This window comes from Felis catus, chromosome C2 (genome assembly GCF_018350175.1).
Source record: "Felis catus isolate Fca126 chromosome C2, F.catus_Fca126_mat1.0, whole genome shotgun sequence".
Taxonomy (NCBI): domain Eukaryota; kingdom Metazoa; phylum Chordata; class Mammalia; order Carnivora; family Felidae; genus Felis; species Felis catus.
The window spans coordinates 73,095,097-73,119,907 of record NC_058376.1 but is presented as its reverse complement, the minus strand read 5'-3'; the positions used below and the strand labels follow the sequence as shown (position 1 = coordinate 73,119,907).

Sequence of the window (24,811 nt, the reverse complement as noted above, 5' to 3'; positions counted from 1 at the left end):
CTACAAAGTATTAATAAGAACACTTGCTTTGTGTGGTTGTTTTTAAGGATTGGATATTGAAGACCTAGCACAATGCTGGGCAAGAACAAACAGTATGTTCTCAAGAAATGGTAGCTCTTGTTACCATTTCCATCACAAAACAACTGATTTGCTACAATATAGTCCAAGATCCCCCCCCGGTATCCAGAACACTTGACCAACAGAATAGTCCTAAAATAGCCAGGTAGCAAGAAAATAAAATCCACAGGCAGAAAATGGTGATACTACTATAGTTTATTACGATGTTTACTATACTAACTTAAGAGGAAAAATGTAAATGAAATGAATGTCTAAGGGAAAATCGCACTTTCCTTCCATATTCAATTTATTCTTATTTTAACAATCTTTCATACCATTATATGTCTCAGACTTTAAAGAGCATCACTGCTGAATGTCAGACTGAAAAGTGAATAAAAAAGATGATACCCAAAGAGTTAAGCAGAAATGATATGGACTACAAAGTTGAAAATAAAATCTACCTTGGCTGGAACTAAATACTGACAGATAACTTTCTCCATGGAAAATCTAACTTGAACTTATATAAAGATTCATTTTTTACATAGTCCAATATCAAGTCAATGAGGAACTCATAACATGATGAAAACAGTTTTACTCAGTTACATTCAACTACCTAAAATCCTAATGAGTATACCAATTTCCATGTCTTACTCCTCTGAGATAATTAGCTACTTCCTGAAAACAGAAATGAGAGTTTGCCTGTGATTTACATTTTGAGACAGTCTGTAGAAAGAGTAAGGCAAATCGGTCGTTGAAAGTCTTACCTTTTCCTCACCATATAACAGTTATTTCCACAAATAAAGAGCATGTGGATACTTTCTAAGAACTCAAAATGAGAAAACCAAGAAGTCTTTGTACATGAACATATGTACACACATATGTATATAAGCTTAAATCCCCCAAAGCGGATATAAACTGGTAAGAATACCTCAACTTTCTAAATTCAGAAAGCAAAGATAAAAACTATCTTGTTTATAAATCAGTGGTATTATGAGCTAATAAGTTTGTTAGAATACTACACAGCTTAGAGGCACTCTGATTGGGGGCGCCTGGGTGGCTCAGTCACTTAAGGATCCAAGTCTTAACTTTGGCTCAGGTCATGATCTCGCAGCCATGAGATCGAGCCTCACGTCGGGCTCCACGCTGAGCATGGAGCCTGCTTAAGATTCTCTTTCTCTGTCTCTATCCCTCTGCCCCTTTCCCCTGCTTATGTTCTCTCTCTCTCTAAAATTAAAAAAAACAAAAGCCTCTGATTGGATCCCATTTAAAAAAACGCCATTCAAAATAATAAGCACATTCTTCTAACAGCAAAGAATTCTCCCACTTTTTATTTATTCTGACATATTGGTATTTCCATAAACTTGCAAGTGGAAGATAAGCTGTTCAATAAAAGCCATTTCATATATACAATATACAGAAACTATTTTAAAAGTCTGTTCATATAATGAATTCTTTCGGTACTGACAAAAAATTAAGATACAAATAATTGACTAGAAATGAAACTACCACTAAACTAAGATACACAGGAACTGCACTTCAGCTCAGGAAAAAAATCCAGATCTTACTGTGTTAGAAGAATAAAGTACATTTGTCATAGTATACATTATCATACTCCCTTTAAAGCAGGGACTATTTAAAAATTTTAAATTAAAAACTGTTCAGGATTACTTCTGTCTGTACATTCAGCAATTATCATCATATCACTGGTTACACACAATTCTCTCATCATGCAAAAAACCTGTTAGTCGTTTTCTAAGGTCTAATCAAGTCAAACAATAAACTAATTATAGCAATTTAATTAGCAAGCTGTAAATCATAGAGGTGTAGAAATTCCGCAGTTCAACTGTATTTCCTGTCTACAGTACAGTGCTATTCAATTTTCTCCATGTATTAGAGCTAATAGGCATTGATACTCAAAATAAAAATTTCATTGTAGCAGCAAATGATAGAATATGTGAGAGAAGGAGGAGTTCCTAATTTCATGCCAGTCTTTATGACCTTTTATTAAGGTAAAGGACTGTGTATGTATATGTGGAAAGGAGTAAGAAACAAAAGCAGGAGGTCAAAATAGGCATATAAAGGGAATGTTGAGACCATACTAGAATTACATTTATTTAAAAAACTGATCTGAAAGTCTGCCCATCAAGTGTACAAAAAACAGAGCAGATGTTAGTGCAAGTTTAACCTGATAATTTATTTGTGAAAAAAGCTAGTTTTGATGAGAAAAAATTCAATCCTGTCCTTGTAAACATAAAGAAACTCAAGGGTAATTTTAAAGATAGTAGGCCAGAAAATGCAACAATTACTCTTATAATCCTTTTCAATTAAACAGACAAATCAAGTTGAAGACACATGTTAAAATACTTCTTAGACTCAGTATTTTATCAGCCTATATAATTGGTTGGTTGCTCCAACTGGATTTGAGTTAAAAAAAAAAACAAAAAAAAAACAAAAAAACAAAAAAAACTTTTTATAAGAGCTATCACATCTAGAAGTGAATAAATTAGAACCCCCCCCAAGAGATATTATTTAACTTCTAAAGCATAAAAAGCTATATAATATCTTATACAAATTAACCAGTGTTCTTATAAAACCTCAGTTTTGGACTGATGACATTATGCTGTATTTGTGGTGAAGTACTAGGCACAAGAATATATGTATCAAGTAGGCATTTCAGTCTAATTAGTCTCTATTTAATTCTTGGCAATATATAATAATTGGTATGCATTTTGGTACTTAAGTCATGAATTGTTGAGAACAAGAAGCAGTGTATTATAGTAACAGGGTTTATATCTGACAATTACAGTGTTGAACAAGTCTTTTCTATGAACTCTGTGATTTGTTTTGCAGTTGGTCACTTGTAGTAGATCCTGCAAAGAAAAAAGAAAAAAAGTCAATATAATTTGTTGTGTACTGCCAACCTTAACTACCTGAGCTAAAGTTCCCTTCCACTGTTATGGATGATAAACAAATATAAAAACCTAAAAAACAAGTTATATTTGATGTAGCCTAATCAGTCTGACATAAAATCACGTGTATATTTCCTAAATATTCTAAAAAAATTTTTTAATGTTCATTTATTTTTGACAGAGAAAGAGACAGAGCATGAGTGGGGGAGGGGCAGAGAGAGAGGGAGACACAGAAGAGGAAGCAGGCTCCAGGCTCTGAGCTGTCAGCACAGAGCCTGATGCAGGGCTCAAACTTACAGACTATGCGATCATGACCTAAGCCGAAGCCGAAGTCAGACGCTCAACTGACTGAACCACCCAGCCTCCCCAGGACCTGGAGATTTTAAAAGCCAAATTAAGATTTTTTTTTTTTTTTAAAGTCTCAAAAAGAGTAGAGGACAAATAAGGAATTTACTTTCCTATGCCTTATTACAGTCTTTTCTATCCTTGTGGACTTTATAATGCTAAGTAAGATAAATTCCTGTGTAAGGAGTACTTCATCCCTACTGAAGAAAAATCAGGCACTGAGCTAACACAAATTTTAATTATCTATTGTATTTAAATGAAAAAAAAATGTGTTTACATTACTAAAGGTGTGAAATCTAAGTCTTAAAAGCAATGACAGACAAAAGGCCAGAGTTATTTGTCAAAAGCCAAGACTTAAAAAAAAAAATCCTGTTAATATTTGCACAGTGGTACTGGTGCAAATTTCCAGCAAATGAGGGGTATTCCTAGTGCTTTGCCATTGTCACTAAGAATTGATATTGAAAGTCTGAGCAGAAATTGATGAAAAGTTATAACCAAAAAAATGTTCACTTTGAATACATAAAAAAATACATCATTGAGATATATAGGTAAATGGGAAACAAAGACTGATTAGGGTATGTCCCTATTAAAAATGGATAATAAATTTTAAAAGAGGAAGAGAGAGACATGTAACAGTAATTACTTAAAATGTAGTTTGTTCAGTTACATATAAACTAAAAAAAAAAAAAAACTATGGTGAATAAAATGGAAATGAAACGCTATATGAAACAAAATGAAAGGCTAAAGCATAATATAGAATAACAAAAACATTACAATTAGGACATGAAATGAGACACAATCATCAGGTCCTACACCACAGACTCATATTTCATATATGCTCACCAAAACACTAATAATTATTTACTTTCCGGAGATTTAACTATGAGGCACAACAAATAACTTACATCTCCAGTTTTCAAGTACAAAGCATCAGTTTTCAAGTACAAAGAGAAGGTAAATGGGCACCAAATCTGCATTAGCGGTATAGAAGATTCACCTACATTAAATACCAGAATAACAGTTTATTAAAAATAAATAAAATCTATTCACTATGATGGATCAAGGTTGATGGCTGGTAGGTTGCAAGGGCTAACTGTCTGAGACTTAAAAACAAATAGAAAAATCAGCCAGATATTTTATCAATCCAACAGTCAAAAGAATCAACACTGGAAAGATCTGACATACTTTGTACTTGAAAGGATGTTAAATAAGTCTTCCATATTAAAAACAGGTTTCTTTTAAAAAGTTTAAACCTTAGATTGGTATGACAGATAAAATACAATCTGAAACATCAAAAAGAAAACACAGCTTAATGTAAAGATAAACATCACTGCTTAAACTAAGTAAACAAACAAAAACAACCCCAGCCATATACTTAGTGTGTGGTCTTAAATCAACCTTGGGCACAAAAACTTTATTTTGAAATTAGCCATAGGGCTTGAAATTTTAGAAAGTTTGGCATAAGTGAATTTCAAAAAAATTTTTCTGAGGTTCTTCAAACTTATGTGTAAAGCAAAACAAAGTATATTATTTAGGCACAAAGAATCATGAGAGTATCAGTGATGATTTCAGAAACCTCTAACCTTGATTTGATTGTTCCACGTTCATGCATTCTTCAGCTACTGTCTCTGACATTTCTTCATCTTCCTCATCATCATGCAGGTCTTTTGAAATTAATTGTCTAGCTAATTTAATATTCAGTCCTTCATTGTAGTGAAGCTTTCTTTTCATTTCAAATTGTCGCTTTTTTTCTACAAGATACAAAAAGTAGGCTTAGGAAGTCTTTAGCTCAAGGACTAGGAAACTACAGCCTGCATCTATCTGGTCAATAAACTATTATTGGAACACAATCATGCTAGTTTGTTTTTGTAATGCTTAGGGCTGCTTTTGAACTCAATGGCAGAATGGCAGGGTTGAGTAGGTACAATAGCAACTATATAGCCCACAAAACTTAAACTGTTTACTACCTGGCCCGATCTCTTTTAGATGGTTCAAGTACATCTTAAAGGTAGAATAGGAATAAAAGCCCTTAATAGTTACATTTGTGAAGAAAACTTAAAGATGCAAGAAAAATCTCAAGAGTAGAATGAGAAAAAAAGCAAGGTATATAATACCATACATATGTCAGGTACAAAGCCTGCATGCATTTGTATGCATACATACAGAAAATATAACTCAACAAATAAGAGTGGTTATAATTCTGGGTCAAAGAACTATGGGGTAATTTTAGTCTTCCATTTTTATAATTACAAATTCCTTTTAAAATTCCTATTATCCACTAAGAAACTGCCGTGACTTAAGACACTGCTAGCTAAACACATAACCTCATTCCCAGAGAAATTTTAAGAAAAGGCTATTATAAGGCACAGTGAAGTGACCCTAGACTATTCTTTCATTTATGGTCTTCAGCACAGATATACAAAGTTAGAGGCAAATAAAAGACTTCTGATTCCCCACTTTTGTATTTTCAGTTTTTATAGTGTAATACACATACATTTTTTGTGTTTTGGTTCTATTATTTTCTCAATATGAACTAGTGTTTTTTGCAAATCATGCATCAGGACTCTTTAGTGAGTCACAACCAGCATTTTTTAGAAAATGAAAACAGAATAAACTGGATTACACTACATATAGTAAAGATGAGTACTGTTTTGTGAAATTTTTCTTTTTGTAATTTATGCATACATGTATACTGAGTAGGACTTTGTAAAAAATGTTTACAAAACATTGGAACAGACTCTGGAAAACTGAATTGCTAGATCAAAGGGTGTCATTTTCTTCTAAAGCTTGGGGCTCATATATTGCTATACTGCCCTCCAGAAAAGCCAAACCATTTTTCATGCCCACCAACAGTGTATCAGTAACATTTCTCCACATTCACAGCCAAAGAAAAATTGTCATTCATTCTAGTCTTTGTTGATCTGAAAGGAAAGAAAGGTACTAAGATGCTGTTTTAATTTGTAGTTTCTTCTTCCAAAGAGTTGATGTTACCGTGTTTCTTGTGAACACTATTGATAGTCTAAGAAAATTATTTAAATTCTAAGAGATGTTGAATTTGGTTTTGCTTGTTACAGATATATCCTAATTTTACAATATTTAAAATGTATGACATAAATTTAAAATATGCAATCTATTCATTTCATAGAAAAATGCTAATACTACTGGTCTCAATCTTCTTTGAATATTTATGCCCATTTTATCTACAATCCTTGTATGGTAGAGAAACACATTGCAAAGAGTACAAGGACATTAAGATTTCAGCCCTGGCTCTAACAATAATCAACTCTCCATGTGAACTTCACAAGTGAGTCTCTTTTGTACACTTTTTTAAAACTATTCTATAAAATAATATAATGCAGAACATACCAATTATTTAAATTATTAAAAGTTATTATTCACTGAACACTTACAATATGAATCAGTGTTAAGTGCTTTAAATCCTTTATCTTATTTAATGCTCGCATTACCTCTAAATATTTTTATAGATCCCAATTTGAAATGAAGAAACTGAACTTCAGAGAAATTACAAATTAGACAAGAGATACCTGGAATACAAATTTAGATGTCTGACTCCATAGCCTGTATCTTAATTGTTATACTATCAGTTACAAGATAATTTTTTCTAAGAATTTCTACCAATAAACAAAGATTTTCAAATATGTAATTTGTTTAAAAGCAATAAACACCTACATGAGTCAGTAACTCTACCAGTAGGAACTGAACTTTTGAAATTGTAATCAAATTGCTCCCCCTGCTGGCTAATCCATGAAACTACAATTTGAGGAAAAATCCCTTAATGAAAACTGACAGTATAGATTAATAATAAATTCCTTTTCTCAACAGATCATGTTTTCAAGAGAATAATGAGGAATCTAGGTCTAGAAACAACTTCTATTTGAAACTGTTTTCAAGGGTCTTTTGGAGTATATTTTTGTAAAGTAATTAGGAAGTCACTGAGGGTAGAAGACCTATAATACAATTTGAGATTAGGCTATCTGTATATGGCTCCTTTGTATAACAATTAGGCTCAGACCCTCATAGTTTGTTGAATATGCTATATTCTGAAGATGACAGACAGGAATAACAAATTATATCTTAGGAGCTACACATGACAAAGATCTTGAGGATTAAGTAGCAAAATATTCAAAATCTTAGCCGTACAATTTCAGAACTCTTTTACAGTACAGGTTAACATCTGTGGCTTCAAGTACACTACTACTCTCTTTTTCTTTTTGTGAGGGTACGTGTGTTTTACTTGCATCGTTTTCCCTATATAGGTAGGCTTGGCTTTTCTTTTTAAAAATAGTTAAAAACAAACTATATAAACAATCTTAATTCTTGAAAAAACTATACATTGACATGGTCAAAAAGTTTAAAAAGTAACAAAGTGAAATATCTTGTCTTCTTACCTCCACAGATAATCAGTGTTATTTGTAAAAACAGAAACCGTGAGTAGGTAGCGCTGCCTTAACTGTCTATCTACTATGTGGGCTACAAGAGCCTCTTCCAACCCTGTTGAGAGAGCTCTTTATCTCCTTGTCTGTGATATTACCGTTCTTTTTGTTCAATGGGACCTAATAAAGATCTTCACTCTACATCTAATCATCTTGGTTCATTTGGTAAGTTTCACTGCTGTCTTAAAAAAAGAAAAAGCACAAGCAACTGGGAAATTAGCTCTCACTGCTATACATTTTAAGATCACCCAAATAGTCAAAGACTCTAAAGCATTAATTTACTAAATACTTACTGAGCATCTACTCTATACCAAATAGTAAAAAAAAGGTACAAAGAAAATAACACTTACAAAAAGATGGTAATATTTTCCCAAATTCTTGCAATTGGGGGGGGGGGAGGAGAACTGTTATCCAATAAACCCACACAAGCAGAATCTGAATTATAAAAATGTTGCTCCCTAATCCCTCCACCATCCACTTCCTCAAAAGGAAAACCACTTGACAACCTTCAAATAATGATTATTAAATAAATTTATTATTAAATAATGAATTCATTTTAGCAAAAATTATTAGCACACTGCTAAAAGCAGTAAAGGAAATCAACTACCTTGTTCTTCAGGTGAGAGGTCACTATCCTCATCTTCACTGCTTTCTTGTTCATGAACCCGATACTTTGGCTCTGAGCCTTCAGCAGCAGCTAATCTACACAACAATCATTTACAAAGACATCAACACTGTGATATTCTTTTACTGAGTGTCTCATTCAACTTCTCAGTCTCATAAAAACATTTAAAGATCATTAATATGCTAGCTATAACCTGATGAGGAAAATAAAATAAAGTGGGAATGAGTACAGAAACCAGTAAGCAACAAGAACAGTGGAGGGTGACAGAAATCAATGAACAGCAAAGGAATAGAGCTTTTTGTTTATGAACCCACTTATTTTTGCCTTTCTTACTTCAATCCTTTTTAAAGTTTATTTATTTTTAAGAAATCTCTAGATGCAGGCCCAATATGGGGCTCGAAATCATGACCCCAAGATCAAGAGTCTCATGCTTTTGACTGAGCCAACCAGATACTCCATCTTACTTAGATCTTTAAAACACAGGATATTTAAAAAAAAAAAAAAAAAAAAAAAAAGCATAGGGTATTGACAAAAGGAACCTGAGTACCAGCCTCTAGTACTCTAATCTTTCTGCTACCTGCATACTTTGATTTTAATCTAGAAACAAGTTGCTATGAAAAATCCAGATAAATTTAGCACATGCTTTTTCACACTTGTACAAGTGGAATGCATTTAACTTTGCACAATTAAACACAAATAAAAATGCTTCATAGTAGTCTTCAGTACTTACTTCTTAGCTAAGATATCTGGGGTCAAGGCTTCAGTGGTTTCTGAATCACTCAATGCATCTTCATCATCACCTACCATACTAGAATGACAGCACATTATAATTAATACCTGAACTATAATTTTTCAAGCAGAAAAGCAAGGTAGAGAACGGTAATTCTATTGATTTAGTTGTATCAACATATTTATAGCTCTGTTGTCATCTTCAAGCCTTAATTTTGTTTCTATTTCATGCAGATATTTAAAAATTCAGCACTAATCAAGAAAATCCTCAAAATGATCTACTGTAGCCATGAAAATAAATATTAACAACTCGAATCATTTGTAAAAAATAAAAATACTCCAGTTATTCCATCCAGCGGGAGGAAACAAATATGTAGGAAAACAATAAAAAAAACCACTGTCTGGTTTCAGAATATGTATTTGTACATCAACCTGAAGACAGAAACAAATGATCTATATAGACATAAGGTTAGGTAAAATACCATAATTAGATCCTAAAAGACCTAATTCAGAAAGTTTTATATTTAGCTTTCCCAATCTAACTCTAATAAAACATTTTCTCCCCACTTAATTACAAACATGGGCATCTTTAATTCTCAAGTTGCTGAAAAAAAGCAGAAGTCACCTATATTTTTAAAAAACGCTGATTTATACCTTTTCTGGTTGAGGAGACAAGTTAAATAAGTGCTATAGTTTAGATAATGCTCTTTTTTCCATGGGAAGTTGAAATAAACTCATTTATATTATTGGATATAATTAAACGGAGGAGGATAAAATAATCTATCAATTTGCAAAACTTCTACAGACAACTCTAGGTTATGCTATAAAATTTACAGACGAATCATATGTGTTTGTGTGTGTATATATACACATACGTACATATATATAGAAGCATAACTTTTGTACACTGTGAAATTTTTTTTTTAAGTTTAGTTATTTGAGAGAGAGAGAGAAAGAGAGAGAGAGAGAGAGAGAACAGGGGAGGGGAAGAGAGAGAGAATCCCAAGCAGGCTACACACAAGCAGCACTGAGCCCAAAACGGGGCTCGAATTCATGAGCCGTGAGATCATGACCTGAAATCAAGAGTTGGACACTTAACCAACTGAGCTACCCAGGCACTCCAACAGTGTGAAATTCTTTAGTATAACATGATTAGATCTATTAAAAGCATCTTCTTCTATTAAATAAAATTCTTTTTAAAAAGGGCCATTAAAGAAATTGGTAAAACTGAGCACTAAGTCGGGGCGCCTGGTGGCTCAGCTGGTTAAGCAGCCGACTTCAGCTCAGGTCATGATCTCGCAGTGTGAGTTCAAGCCCCATGTTGGGCTCTGGGCTGACAGCACAGAGCATGGGAGCCTGCTTGGGATTCTTTGTCTCCCTCTCTCTCTGCCCCTCCCCTGCTTGCACTCTGTCTCTCTCAAAAATAATAAACATTAAAAAAAAAAAAAGAGCACTAAGTCGATAAAAGCAAGGCACACGTGTGTGTGTGTGTGTGTGTGTGTGTGTGTGTGTGTGTAGCCTCAATTACTTAAGGACCAAATAACTTTGACAACTCCCAGAGGAAGGATATAGGTAAGGTAAGGGGGGGGGAGCAGTACCTAATAATATACCATTCAGATTTATTATATTTTAAATATAAACAGTCTAAAAATAATGCCTATGACTGTTTTTTTCAGTCACATACAATTTTAATTCTTTTCGGATAGTTATTTCTAACCAACACAGATAATAAAGGATATCTATCTATTATAATTATTGAAAAGGAAGAAAGCCCTGATTTTTGTTTCTGGTACAATAAAAGCTTTAAGACATGTTTTATATTATATACTTGTAATTAGAAAAACAAGGGCATTAACTTTTCATAAATAATATGTCTCTTCCCTCAAGCTTTATTAGTATTGAGTTTCAGTACCTGTACCTATTTCATTATCTCTTTCTACCTTTGTCACAATCTTCATGTTTATTCTTGTTTTTAGTGTTTTTACTAGGGACCACTGAGTTACAACAAACACTTACTACTACAATTATGATGTACAAATGGATCCCCCAAATTTTAAAGTTACATATTACTTATACTATTATACAAAAATATTCAGTTAAGTTACTGATTAGTGCTCCAGTAGCAAGTATAAAATCATACAGAAACTTAAATCAGCTGTTATCCAGAAGCTCAAATCGAATGCAAAATGGAAGTAAAAAAGGAATGTCTGGGAAACATTACCTATGGTAAGGAGTGCTAGGTTCATCTATTTTCATTAAACCATAGTCTTTGTCTGCTGGATGATATGTCGCCAGGATGTTCATTTCATCCCACTTCTGGGATTTTTTACTAAAATTAAAAAGAAAAACAAATTTCCTTAGTGAAGTAAAAGATAAAAAATGTGCACATCTAAAGTTCACAAACATCCAAATCCCACATTTCAACTTCTATTTGACTGCTAGCTTCTATTTTTACAAATACTTTCTTGGAATAGAAAGTGACTTAGGGTAAAAGCCTAAGTAATTACAATAAATGTCAGTAAATATTTTATAGAATATTTAGTGCCCACATATTAAAAACACTATTTAGAATCTTCACCAGGCATTCAAGACACTATTACATTATGACATGCTTAGTCTTATCTGACCTATGGAATTAACAACAGCAAAAAACCTGAAATTTACACACTGCATGATATTAGTTGAGGATTTTTCATCTACTAGTAACCATTCAATAAAAAACAACAAGATGTTTCCAGGCCCTGAGCTTGGGGTGCCTCTGTTCCTCATGGTGGGACACCTGGTTTCCGCTTTGGCCTTCTTGTCCCTCCAGGCAGTGGAGGCGATAGGCAATGGAGATGATGGGCAGGGAAGGCCAGAGCCCAGCTGGGTTGACCCTCAGACCTGGCTGAGCTTCCAAGGCCCTCCCAGTGGGTCAGGAATGGGACACGGGGTTTGGGCCAGGCCCTGAGATGTGGGGGATTCCCCCACGCCTGCATGCTGTACGAATTCTGAGGGGAGATGGCATACTGTGGACCTCAGGCTGGAGGTCCTGGCAGCCTGGAGACCTCTCAGCTGGACGGTGAGTGGGGAGCCAGGGTGGAGAGCAACTCTGAGGGGGCCTCCCCCAATCTCTGCGGTGCCCCACCTGGGGCTGTGAAGCTTGAGCAAAACCCTAAGGAGTCCCAGGACATCAAAGCTCTGCAGATCTGGAACAATTTGCCAAGCTCCTGAAGCAGAAGCGGATCACCCTGGGATATGCTCAGGCCAATGTGGGGCTCACCCTGGAGGTTCTCTTTGGGAAGGTGCTCAGCCAAATGACCATGTGCTGTTTTGAGGCTCTGAAGCTCAGTTTCAAGAACATGTGTAAGCTGTGGCCCCTGCAGAAGTGGGTGGATGAAGGTGACAACAACAAAAATCCACAGGAGCTATGCAAAGCAGAGACCCTTGGGCAAGCCCAAAAGAGAAAGCAAACAAGTGTCAAGAACTGAATGAGAGGCTCCAAAACCTACCCTGCAACAGATCAGCCACACTGCCCAGCAGCTCAGGCTTGAGAAGGATGTAGTATGAGTGTGGTTCTGCAATCGTTGGCAGAAGGGCAAACAAGCAGTGACTGTTCGCAACAAGAGGATTCTGAGGTTCTGCATCCCCTTTCTCAAGGGCACCAGTATCCTTTCCTCTGGCACCAGGGCTCCATTTTGGTACCCCAGGCAGTGCGGGCCCTCACTTCACTACACTGTACTCTTCAGTCCCTCTCCTTAAGAGTGAAGCCTTTCCTTCCATCTGTCACCACTCAGGTCTCTCCCATGCAAAGTGAGGTGCCAGCCCCTCCCAGGAATGGGGGCCAGAGGAAGGGGGAGAGCTAGAGAAACAAAACCTGGGGTTTGTTCAAACCAGGACTTTAGGATTCAGTTCTTCACTAAGAAAGGATTTGGGAACACAAAGGGTGTGGGGGCAGGGAGTTTGGGGGAAACTGGTTGGAGGGAAGGTAAAGCTCAAGGATGCTCTTGTTTTTAATTCCCACATCACTCATAACTTTCTTAAATAAAGAAGCCTGGACACACACAAATAAATAAAAACAAAAAACACCAAAACTTTCCTTGGCCTAATTTTTTCAAAGATTTTCAAAACAATAAAAAGAATTAGAACATAAAACTGTAGAGAATACCTCACTAAATTTAAATACCATTAATAAAGATTTAGGTTGCAAATAAAATTACAGTTCAGTTTTTCTTTAATCTAGAAAAATAAGAGTTTGCTAAGAAATGGTATATTCAGAGCACCTGAGATAAATTTATTTAAGAGAAATACGAACAAGTGTTTTATAAACATTAGTTAACATCCATTCAACAAAATATTTACACATCTTTTAACGTGCTAAATAATTAGATGACTTAATTATAAATTCTTCTGATCTCATTAAAAGAGACATCAAAGACCTCTCTGCCACCCAAAAATATTTTTTTCATACACAGTTTGTGCGTTGGTTATATACTTGAAAATAAAACTGTAAAAAATCAATGTAGATTTTACACAAATTCAAATCTTTTCTGCATTTGTCCACACTGGTGAGGTTTTTGTAGTGAGATATTGGTGAGGTATTTTTAATTTTCCTAAATCCACCAACATCCAGATTGAAATGCTCTTGAAAAATTACATTATTTAAACTTTAACACCGTATTCCCTTCATGCCCTGAGTTACCTCAAAATTTTATGTGCCTACTCATGGCAGGTGAGCCTTTTATGTTCTCTTGCTTTCTCCTCCAAAGCACCCCTGCAATCTCTATCTCAGACTAAACACTTTTTTCTTCTTCCTCTTATTGTAAAATATGCATAACATAAAATTCACCATTTTAAACCATTTTTAAATGTACAGTCGTTCTGTGGCATTAAGTACATTCACACTACTGTGAAACCACCACCACCACCCAATCTCCAGAACTTTTTCATCTTCCCAAACTGAAACTCTACCCATTGAACCCTAACTCCCCATTCTCCCCTCTCCCAGCCCCAGGCTCCCACAATTCCATTTTCTGTCTCTATGAATTTAACTACTCTAGGTGCCTCATGTAAGTAGACTCATAAAGTATTTGTTCTTTTGTGACTGGCTTATTTCACTTAATGTCTTCAAGGTTTATCTGTGTTGTGGCATGTATCAAAATTTCCTTCCTTTTTAAGGCCGAATATTCCATGACAGACTAAGTACTTTTGACTACAAGTTCCTTACCCTTTGTTTTATCAAGAGGCAAAGGTTAGCCCAGACATACTCCACAAGTGACTAAGACTACAATTCTCACTTTTCCCCCAAAAGCAGTCAGAAATTACCTAATGTCTCTTTGCCATGAAACAGGTAAAATCTTAAAAGCCTGTTTACAAAGTTAAAAATTAAGACATATGAGTCCATCACTGGAAGAACAGAAACAAGATTTCTTCTTTGAAGAGTTGCTTTTTTTCTTTTTAAAATTCAGGATGGAATGCACCTGAACTTTCAACTAATCAAATTTAAATCTCACTAGTATTTAAAAACAAAAACAGAAACAAAAACTTGAACTAAACTGGAAAAATAGACCCTGCTTTATAATACTGATTTCTTTAGAGGTCTAGTTGCTATCTATCAAGTAATACATAACTGGTCTTGGGGCAGAAAAAACAAAACACAGTTTAACTGGGAGACAGATATTTAAGGTTCAAGTCTCAGTTACTCTTCACTAGTTCTAGGACTATAGGCAAGTCCAACAAACACCCTGCTTTGGGCTATATTTATTCTACATGGAAATTATAATAAAATGGAGTTTTAGTAAGTCTTCCTTACAATACAGGGTTGTTGAGATAATCAACTGAAATACTGTCTGTGAAAACAAAATTATACAAGTACCATGAAAACATGAGTTTTTATGATTTTTTAAAAAAATCTTTTAATGTTTATTTCTGAGACAGAGAGACAGAGCATGAGTGGGGGAGGGGCAGAGAGAGAGGGAGACAGAATCCAAAGCAGGCTCCAGGCTCTGAGCTGTCAGCACAGAGCCCGGCGCAGGGCTCAAACTCACAAACCGTGAAATCATGACGTGAGCCAAAGTCGGTCGCTCAACCAACTGAGCCACCCAGGTGCCCCTTATGATTTTAAAATCTAAAGCTTTGGGTTAAAAATCCTGAAATCATATCTCACTTAGCACTAAAGAGAATGGGCTGAAAAGGGCATTCTGAAAAGATGTTTAAAGTTGCTTTTGAACTGGATACCGTCCATCTTGCCCTGTAAGACTCAACATTTAAATGATTTTGAAATATTTAAGATCTGCCACAGAATGAATTTTTCTAAAAAAACAACCTGTTCTGTATTTGACTAAGTCTACTGTTTCAGACATTTTGCTAAACACTTCTTATCTATATGTTTCTGTGAATTTAGAAAGCAAATGACTAGGTCCACTCATGGTCATAGTCTCTATAAGGAAACTCACAGTGAAGAGATACATTTCTAAAGATTTAGGTAACAGACATGATAAAGGACCTCTGATTAGAAGAGTCACAAAAGAAACAAACATACACAAGCTTTAAGAGAATTAAAGTCTGTGAAGAAAGCAATTCAATTAATAAAGAAAAGGGAGACTTATGATACCGTAGCTAACGTTCCCTCCTGAGAAACAAATGTCTCTGAAATGACAGCTGGAGTTAAGCGTGAGTCAGAAACAAAAGCACAGGTAAAAGTTTCATAAAACCTGTATTAATAGACAGTCCTATTCTATTAAGACTTCCTATTAAAGATACTGTGAAAGAAAACTAACACATCCATATATAAAGTTTGAAAGCTGGCAAAACTAAAGTGTGTAAGGATGTATGCTTATATGATTACTATAAAAGTCAGGAGAGTGATTATGTTGGGGGTGGGGGGAGGAAAGAGTATGACCGGAAAGGGCAGGGGACATTTCTAAAGTAATAGAAACATTTTTTTTTTCTTAAACAGGATGGTGGTTACAGGGGGTTTTATAATATATAATAATTTTATAACATAATTAATTTATAATTTTATAATTTCTTAAACTTTAAAATTACATTTAACACACCTTTCCGTACGTGTATTACGTTACAACAAAATACTTAAATATAAACACATATTAATGACCTTGTTAGGTACTTCCTAACTTAAAAGAAAACAAGTTATTTCCTAAACGATGTTAACAATATTGAATTAAAAATGACAATTTATCATCATTACTTCTTAGGACAGGGGAATGATAGACCTTTGGAGTTTAAGAGGTTCTTCTAATGGGTGGGAAACCAAACACCCTATACATCTATTTTGTGAGATAATACGAGAAAAAGAACTGTAGGATACAAGCAGAAATAATGTTTCCTTGGAGCACCCAGGTGGCTCAGTCAGTTAAGTGCCTGACTTTGGCTAAGGTCAGGATCTCAGGGTCTGTGAGTTCCAGCCTGGCATTGGGCTCTGTGCTGACAGCTCAGAGCCTGGAGCCTGCTTCAGATTCTGTGTCTCCCTCTCTCTCTGCCCCTCCTCCACTCATGCTCTCTCTGTCAAAAATAAACATTAAAAAGAAATTTTTTTAAAGAAATGTTTCCTTAAAATTAAGGATAATATTTAATAATCACAATACCAGCACCTGAACCCATTAACAATTTTGATTTCTGCATATTCTTTCACTATAGGAAATAATATATATTATATAAAAATATATAAGCTATCAGTATATATATAAAAACACATGCACAGCCTACATACACATACAAAACAATAAATACAATATATAAAATAAATATACTGATATGGAAGCTATTACTATATATATTTTAGCATAATAAGCCAAGTTGAAAATAGCAAATAGAAAAATTGCATTTTCTAGTCTTTAATTTTCTTTTTTTTTTTTTAAGGTTTTATTTTTTAAGTAATCTCTACACCCAACTTGGGGCTTGAACCTTACAACCGGAGATCAAGAGTCGCATGCTCCACCAACCGACTCAGCCAGGCTTCCCTCTAGTCTTTTTTTTAGGTTTTTTTTAATGTTTATTTATTTTTGAGAGAGAGAGAGAGACAGAGCATGAACAAGGGAGGATCAGAGAGAGAGGGAGACACAGAATCCAAAGCAGGCCCCAGGCTCTGAGCTGTCAGCACAGAGCCCAATGTGGTGCTCGAACTCACGGAGCGCGAGATCATGACCTGAGCCGAAGTCGGACGCTTAACCGACTGAGCCACCCAGGCGCCCCTAGTCTTTTTTAACAAATGCACAAGACTCAATAATAAATTGTTCACCTAATGTTAGATATTTATATTAAATCCAAGATTTTCCTATTTAGAATAAAGGAGAAATGACCATATTTGGGCACATTCTATTCAATGATATTTTTAGGATAATTTGCTAGGATAGGTATATCTAAGTTAAAATGTATTAAGGGCTTTATAGTTCTTGATACTGACAACATGGAGTGTCATGTTGTAAAAGTTTTACCTTTTATTTATTTTTTAAATGTTTCATTTTTGAAAGAGAGAGACAGAGCACGAGTGGAAGAGCAGCAGAGAGAGACGGAGACAGAATCTGAAGGAGGCTCCAGGCTCTGAGCTGTCAGCACAGGGGTCCCATGCAGGGCCTGAACCCATGAAGTGCAAGATCATGCCCTGAGCCAAAGTCAGACGCTTAACCGACTGAGCCACCCAGGCGTACCCATCATTAAGTTTTAATAGAGAGAACAATACGTAATGTCCCCAATCATCACCAAACTTTGCCAAGATTGGGTATTTGTGCATGTGTTTTCTCCACCTGAGCAGGTATAAGTCAGTATTTAAAAGGGTGGCTCAGTCAGTTGAGTGACCAACTCTTGATTTTGGCTCAGGTCATGATCCCAGGGTGGTGGGATTGAGCCCCTCATCAGGCTCCATGCTCAGTGGAGCCTGCTTAAGATTTTCTCTCTCTGTCCCTCTCCCTCACACATGTGCACTCTCTCTAAAAATTAAAAAAATAATTTAAAAAAGCTGGTTTCTTTGTTCATTACCTTATAAATATGGGAAAATCCTTGTTATTTTACTTTCCTTTTATTTTTAAAAGTTTATTTATTTGAGAGAGTGTGCAAGTCCAAGTGGGAAGGGGCAGAGACAGAGGGAGAGAGAGAGGGAGAGAATCCCAAGCAGGATCTGTGCTGTCAGCACAACACAGAGCATGATACTGGGCTGGACCTCACAAATCGTGAGATCACGACCTGAGTGGAAATCAAAAGTTGGACATTTAACTGACTGAGTCACGCAGGCACCCCTTACTTTCTTTTTATGAATTATGTTTATATACTTTGCCTTTCTACTGGCAACCTTCTGAGTTTGACTAAGTTCTTTACATATGAGTAACTTCTTCACATCTATATAGATTTACAATGATGAATTATATAAAGCACTCAAATTTAAAGATTTAAACCATGTTGTGTATATATAAACCCAAGAAATATATATATAAGATAATAAACCACATTATGTATCATACATTACATATAGCCCAAAATTTTTGTTTGCCATTTACTCTCCACTATAAATAGAACTAAAGTTTTATATATTCAAAGCTTTACCCCACTTTCTCAACGTAATACTAAGAACAAAAGAAATTCTTAGAATTAATCAGCTCCAAAGAAGATAACAATATCTTGAAAAATCATCAATCTAAATAAGGGCATAAAACAATAGGCTACAAAGCACACCGGAATTCTTAGGGAGAAGGTAGTGAAGTAGAAGAAACTCTCAGCAGAGGACACTAAATATGGAAATAAGCATCTCTAAAGTTTTGGCAGAAGTAACATTAGTTTGGAGTAACAAAATCCAAAAAGCAGGATTTGAGGTTAATTCCAAACTGTTTGTATGACCTGCGGTTCATTCTCTCTACCTAGAAAAAAAGAGGGACACCACCACTTACACTGCAGATCTGCTAGGAGCACGAAAGCACCTGCTGGTTTCATTTTCCTCCTCCCACTTGGGAGATTGGTTTTCCTGCAGCCTAAATCTGGTCCAGAAAGTCACCCCTTCTCACTTTCACTTTGATAGCTCATATGATGCCACCTCAAAACCTACTCGTACTTCTTGTTGCTTGTGACTTGCTCATTTGATAAGTTTTAGCCACGCTTAGAGTGAGAAGCAAGATTTTGCTTCAAGGTGTTACACTTCTTAATTGCACATTTCAAGAAGTGGTTCTTTCTTTAAATAAAGATTCAACTTACATAAGTTGACAAAGTACAATACTTTGAAGCTTGACACAATTACTGAACAATTAAAGTAAGAGTTAACAATAAAAGCAATCAGTAATCAAGAAGTCACTTTTGGAAAACTCTGCTCAGTGAGGCTTTGACTATAGTCCATATCCCTTTACAGGCAGAAAAAGATGAAGTTGAAGCATGCTTATATGAAATTTTATTAAAGGCAATTAATTCAAGCACAATGTTTTGAAGCAGAATTTGCCTGTATCACCTGAGAGTACCATAGAATTTGAATGGAACATAGTGACTTCAAAGCATACTGTGTAAAACAACCTACTGAGATGTGGGCAAAATTAGACTTCTGTATTTATTTCTACTTGAAGACTAACATTTGAGGGTGAGGTACTGAGTTAAAAGCTTTACATTTATTAACTCATTTAACAATTAAACTAGGCATGGATATAATGAATAACTCACTGGAAGTCACAGAGCTAGTAACTAGTAGAATCCAAACCCAGGCAATCTAGCCCCAATCACTAACCTATAACACCTCTCATAAAATAGGCTTTAGTAACATTTCTAAGTTTTTTCTTAATGTTTATTTTTGAGAGAGAGGGAGGGAGGGCGAGTGCGCACGTGCGAGTGGCGGAGGGGCAGAGAGCAAGGGAGACACAATCCTAAGCAGGCTCCAGGCTCTGAGCTGTCAGCACAGAGCCTAATGCAGGGCTGGAACTCATGGACCATGAGATCATAACCTGAGCTCAAGTCCAATGCTTAACCAACTGAGCCACCCAGGCGCCCTGTCTTTAGTAACATTTAACTTCATTATTTTCACCAATTCAAAATGCACACGTTTCTCATTTCAACCTCTCTGAAAACAGTGTATCTTAAAATGGATGGCATCTTATAATTGACAGTATTTTTTTCTTTCTTGGTGGTACATAAAATCATGGTACATTTTAGAATACATGGTTTCTCATTTCTGATGAAATGCACATGACTACTCACCAGATCTGTTATGTTAGACCTTCACAAGTTGTACACTATATTCAAGGTATCCTGATAGAATGGGAATTCCAAAATCATAGGAGATGACAGTGGTGTTCTAATTAGCTGAACAATGTGATAAAATTGAGATTTACCTATAACTGGTTATGTGGATTTACAGATTCTGTCCAGTGGAACTAACCCTCAAAAAATGGTATCTGACAAGTGGTAACTGAAGAAACCATTCATTGACGATAACAGTACCGTAACAAGAATAAGAAAATAATAGCACTGAGACATCAAAAAAAGTTTGACAAGAACTGTATAAAAAATATTCCAGGACTATTTGAAATATGACATTATATGAATCTCACTTTAAGTGTATAATGAGCCTTGAAATATTATCTAATGATAGTAATATATAAGATAAATTATAAACAAACATATTTGAAGCATATTTTTTTCCTACTAAAAAGATACACAACAAAAAGTTTAGAGACCACTGGAATAAGACAACTCAACTTCTGGCCTTAGGAAAAAAAAAATCCCTTGGTAACATGTCTCTCTCTATGTTAAACAAAATGTTAAATAATATCCTCATAACTAATGAAACCAGGGTGAAGCAGTGGTATGTGCAGAAAAAGGAAAACTACGACTTGATAAAGGCACCAATAAAAGGTATGGTTACTTGCAGATTCTGAATTTGCAAATATGCCTACTTGATAAAATTTGTAACTCCAAAATCAATACCTGAGGCGTTTTCTCCATCCCTCACAGACATGCACAGAACAGGGAAAAATTTGAGTTGCTCCATGCACATCTTTCCAGCTGTTAAACAAGGGGATACTTTATCTTCTTGCTTTAGCACTCATGTTGTAATAAGTGTCTCTTTTGCAGTCCATTTAGTACCACGTTTTTTGCTTTTTTGTTGAATGTATTGTTTTAAATGGCTCCCAAGTGTAGTGCTAAAGTGTTGTCTAGTGCTCTAGGCACAAGAAGGAACCTTGCAGGAACCTAACTCTGTATTTTCCCTTGGAGCAATGGTTCAGTACTCACTAATTCAGTGTCTGTGGTTATTATACAGAACAGAACTACTAAGAGTAACAAGAATTGACTTAGATCCCTGGTCATTTTCACAGTAATCTGAGATTCTTTTGCCTTATACTCTGGTCCAAACATTTAAAGGTAAACTATTACACTACACTTACTAGTTGCTGAATTTTCAGTGTATTGTAACTAAGATAGCTATTTATTTTCAGTCCTTTTTACAGGAAAGGGGGAATACTGGTTGTATTTAAAATCAAAACATTACTCGTCCGACTTCAGCCAGGTCATGATCTCGAGGTCCGTGAGTTCGAGCCCCGCGTCAGGCTCTGGGTTGATGGCTCGGAGCCTGGAGCCTGTTTCCGATTCTGTGTCTCCCTCTCTCTCTGCCCCTCCCCCGTTCATGCTCTGTCTCTCTCTGTCCCCAAAATAAATAAAAAACGTTGGAATAAAATCAAAACATTACAAAGAGTGTTCAACTGTTTTTTGTTTTTTATCATTTCTGTTCAAAGAGGCTCTCATAATAATACTGTTTGCATAAGCTATGACATAAACAATGTGGAGTGTATTACCAATAGAATTTTCTTTGCTACATGACTGTAATCATTAACACTGATCATGAAAAAACCCATCCCCTTTTACTACTTGGAACCAAACATGAACCTCAATGAATTAGAGCTCTGAAGACTTCAGTACTAACCCTCTCAACTGGACAAGTCAGTCAAAATCATCTACCCTGGAACCTTGTAAAAGGTCCCTTCTAAGTGAATCTGTCCTGCTAGCAGTCTAGGATAGTGGTTTTCAAGGCAGGAAGACCTGGAAGTAAACCCCAGCCAATAACAGAGAGAGGCTAACCCACTGAGTAAGGCCACAGGAAATTATGGCAGATCAAAGTTGAGAATAAGTAGAAGATAAGGAAGCAGAGAAAGAGAAAAACAGTAAGTTACTTGGTAGCCAAACAAAAAGAAACTCAAATTAAGCTTGCCAGTGAGAACCATACTCTTGTGGTTGAATACTCTGAAACTGCATAAGAGCTTTCTGCAGTTTGTTTTGTTTTGTAAACTATCTTGGTCTTCCTGCTATAGCTGTGTGCCCGTGAGATTTGTTTTCTTAATTTAGTAACCTACAACCAATTCCCCACCAATTCCCCACCAATTCCCACTTGAAGCAGCTTACCCAAAAGACAGGTTTGAAAATTTCCTGTTAGAGAATGTAAGTCAAGCATCCAAAGGCCATGATTCTATGCTGTCATCCTACTTAGTGTTTTCTTTAAGGTAACACAAATTTCCATAAATCTATGTGGTGGGAAATTTGATAGCAGTAGTTCACTTTATAGACCTAAATTGATATTTGAACAGGTTTGCTCTAGTTGCAATATTTTAAATTTTTACAAACATCCTCATTTTACCTTTATGACTACAGATTTCAGTAACTTCTCTCCAGAATGAGGAGTCTTTATACTTTTAGTTATCTTAACAACACCGAAGCCCCCTAGCACTTCTAATCCAGTGGTATGTTTTACACTCTACTGTACTGTACTACTTATTTTTTCATTGAGCATGGCACCTTGGAGATCTTCCTCTGTGCAAATACATCTATCTCATTCTTTTTAAAAGGCTGGTGTATTGTTTCATTATATAAATGTACCATAATTAATATTTCACCAGTCCTTATTAACAGACCTTGGGTTGTTTCCAATTATTTACTATAACAAAATGCTATTGGGCAACATCTTTTTACATGTGTATGTGTGAGTATGAAAGACCAAAACATCACCAGATCATTTTAAGTTGCTACTCTCTGAACTGTTCTGAGTTTAGTTATGCCTTCCAAGAGGAACAAAGACTAGAAAGTACTAATTCTTGCTGCAGATACAAAAACAATTAGCAGTAAGTATATTTTCATTAAATATAGACCAAAGACTTGGAAAATTTTTGTTCCCCTTAGTGGAGAGAAAATGACAAACCAGGATCTACCATACCAGACTGAGTGAGGCATGATCTTCACCTAAAAAGGAATGACTGTGGAAGCTCAATTAGAAAAATGGGGAAAAGGGTCTCTTTTATGGAGAGGTCTCCTATTGGCTTGAGACCAGATTTTAAAGGGTTCACATAATAAGAAAAGACTTTTATCATTGAAAAATTTTAGATACCTCAGATACGAAGTTAAGAAATTATAAAAGCTTAACAGGTGAAGCTCTGAAACTTCTATTTGATTCTTTAATGTTCCTAATTTCCCAAAGTTCAAAGATCAGATGTTTGTTTTACAAAATATTACATCTGCGCATATACTTTTAAAAAAACAAAAATGATAAACGTCATAGCTCCTGTCTTCTTTAAATCACTCTAGCCGGCACCCTGGCCGGAGGACGGAGACCCGAGCGGTGCCGGAGCCGCATCCACAGAGCTGCCCCGGTCGCCGGTCAGCGCTCAGGCTCGGGGTCCGGGCCGGTAACGGCGGCGGGGAGGAAGGCGAGGCCGCCCGAGCGGGGAGGAGCTTCCCAGGCCCACCCGCGGCCGTCGCTCCCGGCTCTCACCTCAGCTCTTCGTCGACACTCCGGCCGGGCTGTTCGGCCGAGGCCACCACAGAGGAAGTCGTAGAACTCTTGTTCTTCAGGATCCCCTTGATGGGCCGATGCGAGGCCGTCGAGGCCGCCATTGCCCGCCGCTCCGGCGGTCGGCTCAGCGTCGCTGCTTGGCGCTGGGTCCAGGAAGGAAAGGGCTGGGCGCGTGCACAGACTCGCCAGGCAGCCGCGGAGCCCGCCTGGGGCTAAAGCGGCCGCACCTGCTGTCGCGGAGACGACTACCGGAGTCGTTGTGACGACACAACGACCCCGACGCCAGGGCCGACGCCGCGCGGCTGGCGGCCCTTCGCGCGCCCTTCGCCACCGACACCTAACCGCGGCCCGCGGAGAGAAGCCGGCCTACTGCCCCAGCGCGGGAGCGACGCCGACGCCGAAGCCGAAGCCAAGCGGACCCGCCCTCTCGCGATATCTAGGGAGGGGCGGGGGCGGGGCGAGAACAAAGCCTACCTCCTCTTGTTCTCGCCCCGCCCCCTCCTGGTCTTTTGGTCCTCTCGATCCTACCCGGGCTCGGTCGCAGAGAGCCCAGGAGCTGTTTTAGAGAAGGTTCAGTGGTTTCTGGTTTGCCTCTCGGGAGGAAGAGAGAGAGAGAGGGAGAGCGAGTTACAGCTCTCTCACTCCCACCACTTTATAGGGTCCATATTGTTATTTCTGTTTTATAGATAGGAAAACTGACGCTCAAGGTGACATCATTCCCCAAAGATACTATCTGATTTTCAGAGAAATGATATATGTGTCCCCTCTTTATTTCCATTTAACCGCATAAAATGTTTTAGCTATTATAAATTCATGGAATATTTGCATTAGAATGCTCCTTAGAGACCTGCTTTGAAATCACAGAATATTGACTTCTATGAAATCATAGAATACCAGCATTGAAATAGTCTAACCTAGTTTTACCATTGGCATAGCTAAAGGACAGAGA

General features: G+C 36.6%; 1 protein-coding gene and 1 pseudogene across 1 annotated transcript; one reads left to right on the top strand and one right to left on the bottom strand.

Annotated features, from left to right (window-relative positions):
- Window positions 1-1,359: 1,359 nt before the first annotated feature.
- On the bottom strand, window positions 1,360-24,267 carry PPP1R2 (protein phosphatase 1 regulatory inhibitor subunit 2). Its single transcript, XM_003991767.6, has 6 exons — window positions 23,842-24,267; window positions 11,341-11,448; window positions 9,121-9,198; window positions 8,373-8,467; window positions 4,895-5,062; window positions 1,360-2,927 (listed from the first exon to the last, which is right to left on the bottom strand). Exons 1-6 carry the CDS (start codon window positions 23,961-23,963, stop codon window positions 2,881-2,883), a joined length of 618 nt encoding a protein of 205 aa, XP_003991816.1. The 5' UTR covers window positions 23,964-24,267; the 3' UTR covers window positions 1,360-2,880.
- Window positions 11,887-13,026, top strand: LOC109503496 (annotated as a pseudogene).
- Window positions 24,268-24,811: the final 544 nt, after the last annotated feature.